The sequence below is a fragment of the Mobula hypostoma genome, chromosome 5, assembly GCF_963921235.1.
Source record: "Mobula hypostoma chromosome 5, sMobHyp1.1, whole genome shotgun sequence".
In the NCBI taxonomy this organism is placed as follows: Eukaryota; Metazoa; Chordata; class Chondrichthyes; order Myliobatiformes; family Myliobatidae; genus Mobula; species Mobula hypostoma.
In genome coordinates, this window is record NC_086101.1 from 167933883 (window position 1) to 167946066 (window position 12184).

A 12184-nucleotide genomic window follows, 5' to 3' on the forward strand; every position below is an offset into this window, starting at 1 on the left:
AGACTCCCTGCTTCCTCAACACTATCTGCTGCACCATCTTTCTTTGAATTGTCCACAGACTTGGCCATAAAACCATCAATTCCATCATCCAAATCATTAATGTATAGTGTGAACAGAAGTGGACCCAACACCAACCACTGCGGAACACAAGTCACCAGCAGTCAACCAGATGACAGAAATGCAATATGTTACATTGTTACTGGTAAAGTGAGTAGAGGTGCTATTGCTGATGGATGGAAGCCATGTCTTGTCATTATTCTCACTTTTTAATTGCACCTTCTCAAGATTGTGTCTATGTTCTTAATGACACTGTGTGCGTGCGTGTGTGTGTGTGTGTGTGTGTGTGTGTACTGTTACAAACACAGCTGTGTTATACAGTTAGTCACTAATAGGAACATCAAAATTAGAAGTAGGCCATCAGCCCCACAGAGCCGTATCTGCTACTTACCAGGATCATGGCTGATCTTTTACTCAACTCCATCTCCCTGCAGTATACCATGGTCTGTAAAAAGAACAGTTAGATTGCCTCTCTCAAAACGGGCTGAACCCTGCACACCCAAAGAACACAAGCCTGTTCTGTGCAACTCATCCTTGTAGCTTAACTGTTTTAACAGGTGTTTTCCTGGTGAATCTGCAGAATGATCATTGACTCTTGTTATGAGACCAATGTTCTGTTACTTTCAAAATAATAATCTTTTTACTGAAAAACACCTAGTAAAATGGCAACCATTCAATACCTGGAATTGTGAGCAAGGACAAGGATGTAATGAGGCTTCAATGGGAGATATATATATTTGCGGGTTGCTGTAGATCTGAATAAGAAATTATTGGAACTACACAGCGGGGCAGATAGTGTCAGATAAGTAAGAATTTTTTTTAAAAACGTGGATAGGCTCACAATATATATTTCTGAAGCTGCATTCTGAAGCAACAATCTGCCGGTGGAACTCAGCGAGTCGAGCCGAGACGTTTTGGGTCTCGTACCTGAAACTTTTCGCAGGATTACAATTTCTGACGGATTCGTGAACAAGCAGTGGGATAAACCCAAGGACAGAAGACTCGACTAAACGCCGGGAAAGGACTGGGTGGCTAGGAGCGGGGAAGAGCTGGCGGAGTGAATCATGTGTAAAAGGCGAATGGGTTTGGGGGCGTACACACAGACCCCGCCTCCCGGGCCGCGAGGGCAAAGGCGAGTGAAAAACGGCGTCCTCTCTCCACCAGGCGGTCTCGACCCTGAGCGCTGCAGTCAGATGGACCTGTTCTTCGAAGAGTTCAGGGCCAGCATTGCATTGGTGATTGTCTGATTCCCGCTGAATAGCTGAGGGGTAACCGTCTTAAAGCCGCCCGCCGCTCTGTGGAAAACTCAAGGGGCAAGATGGACCGAGTTGTCCTGCTGGTTCTCCTCGCATCTCTTCTCGTTACAGGTGAGATTTTAACCCGCCGAAGACGCTTTCGACGGCGAACCGGTCCCCTCACAGCGCAGTGACCCTCGTTCTCGTTTTATTCTCTTTTAGGATATTCCCAAAGCATGAGAAATTGTGAACACGAGTCGGTGCCCGGATCTAAAGGTAAGTTCTGTGAATGATCTTTGTTTATTCCGGAGTCCAGCGTACAGCGCGCCGGCACTTGTCCGTAGCATTTGAACACGCGCCGCATCTTCTGTGTACACTTAGCGCATGGCTTTTTGGAAGCATGTTTGAAGTCTCTTTTTGTCGGACTCGGTCTGCGAAAGTTTCATTGCTAGACAGTGTAATGTTGAACCTGTAACTCACGTTGTTTGCTGAATTCCTATAAGTTTGCTTACAGGAATCCTTCTGGGGAACACGCGGGAATAGTGGATGGAGAAAAGCCTGTGTGTGGCTAACGCGCGCTGTTGGCTGACACCAACTAATCACCCCCTGGGTTCGCTACGCTCCATTTAATATGAATTAACTGGTTCGAAATAAAGGGTGAAAGATGATTTTTAAAAACAAATCCTGCGTAACCGACCCCTGTCTGACGATTGGGCCGGGGTGGTTCTAGAGTTACTAGGTAGGAGCACGCCAACCCGACAGACGAGCTCCTTCTCTCTCTCAGCACACATTTATAGCATTTTCTAATTTTCGATCATGTTTTTCCGTCGCGCTAGTGACAAAGACAATTTGTCTGATTTGCTTCTTGCCCAAGAGCGCTACATTTATTTTCCCTTTCTCGTACAGGTCTACCTGATTTCAGAAAGTTATAGATGCGTCGACTTCCCCCGTCCCACACGCATACGTGCTCCTGAGATTACAACAATTTTTAGCGCATAGATAAATCCTTTGCAGATTCTAAACTTTTGGTGTGCTCTGCAAGCTTCCATTCAGTGGAAATGTTTATAGAATACATCCCGCATCAGCATCTTTAGTGATTCCAAACACCACCTTCTCTGCTCAAAGGTTAAACAATCTCAACTTTCATTGGAACAACATTGCTATTTTGTACTTTTATGAAAATGTTTGATGCTTACAAATTTGTTCCAGTTCTGTTGTGGCATTGAGCTTCAACTAAAAATTTTGAAACGTGCTCCAGGATAACCCATTCATTAAAAGGATGGTGCTCAGCCCATCTATTTATTGGCGGTGTTATTGACCTGTTCTTGTAGCATTCGTGACGAGCAATGGTAACTTTATTAATTGACCCATTAATCAAAAAGTTTGTCAACAAATATTTGTTTGCATTCCTCCAGGACCACTCCAGATTTCAATCGAGTCTGGTCCAAATGGACAGGGAGCTGAATTCCATGATGTGAGCAAAAACAGTGCTTTCAGCTAATTAGGACATCAAAGAGCCCTAGTGAAACTGAAGTCAGTAGAGATCTGATAGTAACCTCTCTTGGCTGAAGTCATCAAGCACAGAAAGAATTAAACCCAAAATGTTGGAAATACTCACGGGGTTGGGCAGCATCTGTGGAAGAAGAAATTCAGTGAATGTTTCAGATTATTGTCTGCCCATATTGCACAAAGAAACACTGTTGTTGTACAGCAGTACCATCATTGAGTCCTAAGCCATCTTAGCAGATTTTTTGCAGGGAAGTGGCCGTGGGCCAGTTGTCTTTATCAGCTTCATTTAATCAATTTTTTCCTCATCACTGGGTCAGAAGTAGGGTGAGTCAATAACAATTAAACAGTGTCCATTTCCATTTAGATGATGAACTGGTTGGTGTCCACTCAACATTCCATTCAGTGTGGGAAACATTCACACTGCCCTTATGTCAGATGAATACCTTCAAATGGAGAGAGTTTAGTCATCTTTCTTTAGATCTAGTAGTATTTTCTTAGTGACAGTACCAGGATTTTGTTGGAGGATTGGCCTAAACGAGGAGGAGGAAACTTCATTGACTAGAAATCCAACTGAACCAGCCCGCAGTAGTTTCAAGAGGTGATCAGAGGCAGCATATCCCATGGAGAGCTGACTGTCTCAGTGAAATATAGTGAGGAGTATGAAAGTATATTCTCCTTTTAATCTGATTCAGATTTATTTATCACATGGACTTTGAAATATACAGTGAAATGCACCAAAGGTTCAAAAGTTCCTTTATTAAGCATACAGCTTGAAATTCTTCTTCTCCAAGTAGCCATGAAGGCAAGAAAGAAAAGAAAGGAAGCACACTCGTCAACCCCAAAAAACCACCCCCTCCGCACAAAATAATGAAATCCCTAAATCCCTCCTTCCACACAAAAAAACAGACAAAATAGAATAGGCACGTTGATCCCCAAATGCCCCTCCCCACATGAAAGAACAAGAAAGATCAGGTGAATAATATAGAATATATAAAATTATAAGACTGAAAAAAGTCTATAGTCCAAGTCCACATCCAAAACGCAGAAAACCTGGGGAATACTCTCTGGTCCCATCAGCAAACATTCCCCTCTCCATGGCAGAGCCATCAGAAGACAGGCAGCTGGTGCTCACCTTCAGCACTTGCCTTGATGCTTCAATCTGTCTCGTCGCTTTAATCAACGCACAATGGAGCGAAATGGAGTGGAACAATGGCTAGCATCCTGTCCTGCAGCCCTCTCGCCACGGAGTTTATTTGTGTTAATAACCAACACTATGTAAGGATATGCTTGGGACAGCCCACAAATGGAGCCACACATTCTGGCACCAACATAGCATGCCCACAAATGCCAGACAGAACAATACAGAATACAACAAAATAGAATTTAACAAGCAACAACAACAGCAAAACAAATCCATTTCCTTCCTTGCAACAACCACACAGTCCTCCTACTTCAACATCAAGATGGCTGCAATTGGAATTACACTAAAAATGTCTAGCAGCACCCCTACAACATGTTCATTGGTAGTTTATATGCCACCTCAAACATCAATTCCCTCCTGATAAACACACAACAGCAATAGTGTCTACTATTTACATGTCAGTGCTTTAAATGGTTCCTCACAAACCTGGGAGAAAGAAACAAGGGCAACATCATCTACAAGTTCCCTACAAGTCACATGGCATCCTGAACATAGGAGATCTGCAGATGCTGGAAATCCAGAGGAACACACAAAATGCTGGAGGAACTTAGTAAGCCAGGCAGCATCTATGGAGGGCAAGAAATGGTCAACAGTTTGGGCCAATACCCTTCATCAGGACTGGAAAGGAGGGGGGAAAGCCAGAGACCAGCACCTTACTGCCTTTTACCCCCTTCCTTTCCAGTCCTGATGAAGGGTCTCGATTTGAAACGTTGACTATTTATTCCTCTCCATAGATGCTACATTGCATACTGATTGGGGTTTTCCTCTCACTTCACATCATTGTATCAAAATTCAGAAAATACAAAGCTAACAACATTTTCAGTGGTGGTTCCAAAGTAAAATTCTCCAACTCCCTAAAGACAACTAGATGGTCACTGGGAAGTTCATAAGTGTTTGATTTGTTAATAATGTCCATGTCCCATGTGAATAAATATCTTTAACTACAGTTACAATGATGTCCATGTCCCATGTGAATAAATATCTTTAACCTCAGTTACAATGATGTCCATGTCCCATGTGAATAAATATCTTTAACTACAGTTACAATGATGTCCATGTCCCATGTGAATAAATATCTTTAACCTCAGTTACAATGATGTCCATGTCCCATGTGAATAAATATCTTTAACCTCAGTTACAATGATGTCCATGTCCCATGTGAATAAATATCTTTAACTACAGTTACAATAATGTCCATGCCCCATGAGAATAAATACCTTTAACTACAGTTACAATGATGTCCATATCCCAAGTGAATAAATATCTTTAACTACAGTTACAATGATGTCCTTATCCCATGTGAATAAATATCTTTAACTACAGTTACAATGATGTCCTTATCCCATGTGAATAAGTATCTTTAACTACAGTTACAGTGATGTCCATGTCTCGTGAGAATAAATATCTTTAACTACAGTTACAATGATGTCCATGTCCCATGTGAATAAATATCTTTAACCACAGTTACAACGATGTCCGTGTCCCATGTGAATAAATATCTTTAACCTCAGTTACAATGATGTCCATGTCCCATGTGAATAAATATCTTTAACCTCAGTTACAATGATGTCCATGTCCCATGTGAATAAATATCTTTAACTACAGTTACAATAATGTCCATGCCCCATGAGAATAAATACCTTTAACTACAGTTACAATGATGTCCATATCCCAAGTGAATAAATATCTTTAACTACAGTTACAATGATGTCCATATCCCATGTTAATAAATATCTTTAACTACAGTTACAATGATGTCCTTATCCCATGTGAATAAATATCTTTAACTACAGTTACAATGATGTCCTTATCCCATGTGAATAAGTATCTTTAACTACAGTCACAATGATGTCCATGTCTCGTGAGAATAAATATCTTTAACTACAGTTACAATGATGGGGTGCTCACAAATTTTCAGTCTGCTCTACAGGTCTTGAATCAACAACCTCAGAATACTCACACCGAGAAAATCAACAAGGGCAGAAGGGGAATTAGAACAGTAATTCACAAACCATTATGACTTGGAAATAAATTGATGTTCTCGTATTTTTTATATCACCATCCAGCAGGACTGAGAGAGCCTTCAACAGAATTGCAAGAATTATATAGTTAGAGTTATACAGCATGCAAGCAGATAATTATCTCTACAGATGTTGCCTGAATTATTGAATATTTCGGACTTTTTCTGTTTTCCCCAGATTGCTTAACATGGCTATTCTGACAGCAACACCCGTACACTCTCAGAAAACCTATTGATTTAAAAAATACATACACCAATAAAACTGCATATAATAATATTTTATACAGTCAATAATATATTTTGCTTTCATTTTGTAAATATTTCACTAACTTGCTGATGAATCAGGTTTACCTTACAGACACAGAATAGAGTACAGTTATCAGTGATAATATGGGGTATTCAGGTTTGGGTAAGTGAACCCAGATCTGTAGAAATGAAGGTGGCTGTGGGAGACTTACTTACAAATGATTTTAGATAACAAAATCTGATGCATTTGCAAATTTTTTTTCAATAGCCAAAAATTTTGCCAAATGATAATACAATCTAAAAAGAAACTAAAACCTTCAAGCCTAACTCACACATAAATCCAGTAAGCCAGCCTTTATGGTGAATTAACATTTTAATCAGTAATATTAATGATTATTGTATAGTTCATCTTGCTGTAGAAGGTTAAGTGGATTTTCATTACATGTATTAAACTTCTGATTAAAATGTATCACACTAAATGAACTGAATTTCTCATGTTGATGACCAGCTACAACAGGCTGTTATGTACAGCAGAAAAGTACTTGTAACACTGGATTGACATTCCAAGTCCTTTACAATATAATAATTTTCTTAGATTTGTGAATTATACCATATTAAGCATGTTAATTGTGAAATCAGACAAAATACTATTTGCTACTTAATCCACTGCTTCTTCAGTTCAAAAAGGTTTCAAGGAATGAAAGTAGCATTTGCAGTTTTTACACACACACACACACACTGTACTTCCTGAGTGTGGCAGTATGTGGTTTTTCAGTTGTCTCTGTTTTATCATCCAGACAATGAATCTTTAATTAATGATAATGCCTTTGGGTTATATTAATGAATTTTTTTCAAGGAGCCCGCTCTTTTGCTGTCTTAAGAATTGCTTAGCTTATATTCAACAGATTTCTAGAATAAATGCAGATATTTTTAATGCCACAAGAAGGGTGAGAGGATTGCAATTTGACTTGAAACTAAAAAGCTAAAAGTAAAAATAAATGAAAGGTCAGTTATATGTGGACCGAGAAATAATGTTCATACACTAACACATTCTCAGCACATTTGCATTAAACTGTGACAAATATTAGTAAAGAGAAAGAAGATATACTTCCTAATGATTTGTAATTAATATTCATTGTCATGCTATAATGTTTTCAATAAGCTGTTTTAATAGTTTCTAATCTGACAGCACAATTTGCAAAATTCACTGTGAGTTTGGTTTTGAGAGGTAGTTCACAACTTAATCCTTGGGTACAGTCATTAGTTACTTTCTGACTTTGACTATACATAACTATCTTCTCTAGTCAATTTATGTTTTTGCACAGCTGCAACTGTTGTGCATGTGGTATCTCACCAATGTTGAATACAATTGAAATAGAATACTGTAGTTCTGGTATTCAGGTCTCGCTGGTGATGACGATCTTTTTCCACTGTTGTACTCAATTGTTGCTTTAGCGGCCGTGGGTGCAGATCTAATTCTAACAGCTTAATGGCTTCACAGAAAGGATGCTGTATCATCTTTAAATCAATGTTAGAAAAATATTTCACTACTCTGTTGTATCTTATTTACAATTAGATGTCCAAAGGTGAAAGGCAAGATATATGCACAAATCTGGAATTCTGCTGCCCTGGTTTGAATACTTTTAGCAGTTTCATAGTGTTTATCTAATTACATTGCTCTGGAAATGCTACAAACTGGGCTGCAAAAAGTTTGGTCAACTTTTAATTTCTTATTCTAAATACTTTCCCAACTTGCACTGAACATAGCAACACACACAAAATGCTGGACCGACATTCCAAGCGCTTTACAATCTAATAATTTTCTTAAATTTGTGAATTATGTCATATTAAGCATGGTGTGAAATTAGACAGGAACCAGAATGTCGACTGTACTTTTTTCTATAGTTGCTGCCTGGCCTGTTGGGTTCCTCCAGCATTTTGTGTGTGCTGCTTGGATTTCCTGCATCTGCAGATTCTCTCTTGTTTGCTCTGAACATAATTTATTTCCTTTAATTAAGATTTGTTGACGGGTGACAGAATAGTGTCATATTTGCGTCAGTGTGCTCCCAGTAGTGAACTTCCACTGTTGGCGATCCCTTTCAGCATAGTAACATAAACAACTTGAGATCTCTCCACTTAGCAGGGCAGTTTTGAGTAATGGATAAAGTATTTAGAGGGAATGTGAAAATCTTTAAACCCTTCTGTGGATAGAAGCTAGAATGCAGTGCCTGAATCAGTACTGAAGAGGAAGCAGGGGAGCTCCCAGAACATTTAAATGTTTGGACAATCATTTTAATGCTATGGCAGAGAGGACAACAGATATGCTGGTGGTAGATGAAATCAGTAACGAAAAATGGAATATTAGCACATGTACTGAGATACATGTGATACAGTGTAAAACTTAGTTTTGCAAGCCATCCACACAGATAACTTTAAACCACAAGTACATCAAAGTAGTATTTCTTCCATTTCTTGCACATCTGCACTCACCCCATTCTCCAGCTGTTATAAAGAATAGGGTTCCCCTTGTCGTTACCTATTACCCCATGGTCCTCCATATCCAGCACATCGTTATCTGTAACTACCACCATCTCCAGTGGGATCGTATCACTAAGCAAATCTCCCAGCCCGCTTCTATTCTCTGTGCAGGGATCACTCTGTACACGACTCCATTGTCTACTCATCCCTGCCCACTGATCTCCCTGCTTGCAAGTATGACAAATGCTAAACCTGCTCCTACAACTTAACATTCAGGGCCCCAGAGAGTCCTTCCAGGTGAGGTGGCACTTCACCTGTAAATATTTTAGGATCATCTATTGGCTCTGGTGTGGCCTCTTCAATAATTGGTGAGTCCCAATGCAGGTTGGAGTTTCCTTTGTTCTGTGTGTCACAAATGGCAGGATCTTTCAGTGGTTATCCATTTCAATTTCACTTCCCATTTCCATTCTGACATGATGAGACCAAACTCATGTCGGAGGAGCAACCTCTCATATTCACCCGGGTAACCTCCAACCAGATGGTATGAACTTTGATTTCTCTAACCGAAGGTAATTTATTTCCCTCCACTCCTTACTTCTTCACTTCCCCCCATCTTCTCATTCTGGCTTCTGCCCCCTTCTTTACCAGTTCTTGATGAGGAGGCACAGTCTGAAATGCCAACTGTTTATTCCCCTTCATAGATGCTACCTGACTTGTGGAGTGCCTCCAGCATTTTGCATGTGTTGCAGAATATTGTTTTGTGTTACAGTTATAGAGAAAGTGCTGTGCAGATAGGCAATAAGGTGCAAGGGCCATGATAAGGTAGATTGTCAGGTTAGAATTCTTCTTCAACATAAAGCAAGTCCATTCGAGAGTTTTATAACAGTACAACGGAAGCAATCCTTGAATGTGGTAGCATGTGTTTTCTCATTTTTCTATATGTACTCAACAATTGTCAGACTATTCGGGATTTTTGCTTTGTGGCTGCCTGTAAGTAGACTAAACTAGAGTCATATAGTCATATAAGTCCTGACGAAGGGTCTCGGCCTGAAACATCGACTGCACCTCTTCCTAGAGATGCTGCCTGGCCTGCTGCGTTCACCAGCAACTTTTATGTGTGTTGCTAGAGTCATATAGTGTGTACTATATGACTCTATGACACTAATAAAAATTGATTGCTGAACAACCACAGTCTTCCAAAAGTTAATGTTTTTGATGGGAAATTACAGGCAGCAAGTTATTCCTTCATCAGATTTAAACAAAAAACTACTTTAATTTAAATTTTAATTTAAAATCTAGGTCAGGCAGCTTCAGTGGACAGAGAAATGAAAGAAACAGTATTAATGTTTTGGGTTGAAGACTCTCCATAAGAACTGTGAATGGTTAGATATAAAGATTATAAGTTGCACTAAAGGGAAGGAGGGAAGAAACTATGAAAGGGAAGGACTGTGATAGGATGGGAACCAGGGGAGATTGAGTGACAGAAGTGACAGTGATGTCTGAAAGATCATGGTAAAGGCTACAGGATAACAAAGGGTTATGTTTATGAGGCGATGAATGTACTCAAGTTGCCAGAAGTGAATAAGAAAAGAAATCAGTATTGATACTGGGTGATATAAGCCTAGAATGACTCATTACCCTGAATCATTGTAGTCATTGTTGAGTCCTGGAGATAGTAAATACACCAAATACGAAGATGATCTGTTGATCTTTAAGGTTACACTGGACTTCATTAGAACAATATAGAACGTTAAAAAAACAGAGAGGTCATAGTGGGAGGGAGAATTAAAATTTAAAGGTATCTGGTAGCTCGATCCTCCTTGGTGAGGGGTTTATCTAATCTAGTGAAGACTGTGTTGTCCATATCAAATGAATGAAATTGGAAAAATGAAGCGAGTAGTTTTGTTACACGGAGATTGCATCTGGGACTCTGGAATTCAGGAGGAGAGGCAGTGAGAAGATGAGTGCTGTATTTCCAGTGGTTGTCTGAAAAGGTGCTGTGAAGAGAGTGGGTGTTGAAGAGATCGAAGAGTGTAACAGGCATTGGTGAGAGAACCATTCTTTTAAGGGCAAGAGAATGAGTATCTGGTGATGCTGTTGTGTTGCTAATGTCAAACATTGCATAGGATGACTGTTTGAATATGGAGGTTGTTGGGGTGGAAGTGATGACAAGGGGAATCCTTGATCTGAATGGGAGGAAAGGAAGTCAGAGCAGGAGCACTGGAATAAAGCCAATGCAATTGACAGACTCATCAAATTTGTAGGAAAGAAGATGTAATGGAGTAGTGGTATGCAAGATAGAGATGGAAAGAAGGCAGAGGAAGTGGAAGAAGGAAATGATTCTTTATGGATGGGAAGACTGTCAGTCATAAAGGCAAGCTAACCTTAGAGGGATTCTATTCATGAAATGGAAGTCAAGAAAGGGAGGGAATGAGCCAAAGATTGACCAAGTGAATGTGAGAGAAGTTTGAAATAAAAATATTGAAATTTTCTAGTCCTGAGAGCTGACAGGAAGTAACAACTACATCAGTAAGGTTATTATTAAACTGGAAAAAGGAGATGTGAAAGGGAGACCCGAATAAGACCAAATATGCAACAAGCAGGTAACTGACTGAAACTACAACTGCCACGCATGGGTGCTACATGACCAGAAGAGTATTTCCTGCATTTTGAACTTTTATTTTGATATCCAGCTTCTTGGATAAACTGCAGGTGCATATGCAATGTTTTACAGTAAGATTTTTCTTACAGTATATTGCATCAAAATTATGACTGTTTATTCATTTCTTCAGATGCTGCCTAACCGACACAGCAATTTGTGTGTGTTGCTATGGGAAATTGTAATTGTGCAAGACTAAACGGAGCTAGTATTTAAGTTCTGATGCAGGGTCATGACCCAAACAGTTGCCATTCCTTCCTCACCCAAACCTCCCTTCGGGCCCCCTCCCACCAAGTAGATGTAGCTCAACCTGCTGAGTTCCTCCCAACATTTTTTTTTGCTAGTATTTAAGTCTTATTCCTAATATTTTAATACTGAATGGACTGTTGAAACCACAGAGCGGCATTTTTATATGGGTATATAAGTGAAAAATGAGGGAAGCAGTCTGTTGGGTCTGGATTCACTTGGGAGGTGCTGGATCGGGGTTCTGACAAACCAAATTACCAGGGTTTATGGTTAAAACTTTAAATTAACTGAGGGAGATTTCAAATTAAATGAAATTTAAAACATTGGAAAGGAGATACTGATAGTACAGGACATCACAACTCCACCAAGTTGTTGACTGAATAATGCTTTTGGCTCAGAGTTACAGGTATCGAAAATGCAGCAGATATGCAACCGGCAAACATCAAAATTCAGAAGTAACTGAGTAATCAGAGGCTGTGTAAAGGAAACAGGTGGTGTATGAAGAGAAAATTAAGTCCATAAATAAACCAAGG

At 39.7% G+C, this 12184-nt stretch overlaps 1 protein-coding gene across 1 annotated transcript in view; it reads left to right on the top strand.

The window, feature by feature from the left end:
- The first annotated feature begins 1340 nt into the window (after positions 1-1340).
- Positions 1341-12184, top strand: part of LOC134347354 (uncharacterized) — a 48543-nt gene continuing 37699 nt past the window's right edge. The window contains exons 1-2 of the mRNA XM_063049746.1: positions 1341-1424; positions 1515-1568. Coding sequence (XP_062905816.1) covers positions 1376-1424; positions 1515-1568 — 103 coding nt within the window. The 5' untranslated portion in view covers positions 1341-1375. The remainder of the gene's footprint in view (positions 1425-1514; positions 1569-12184) is intronic.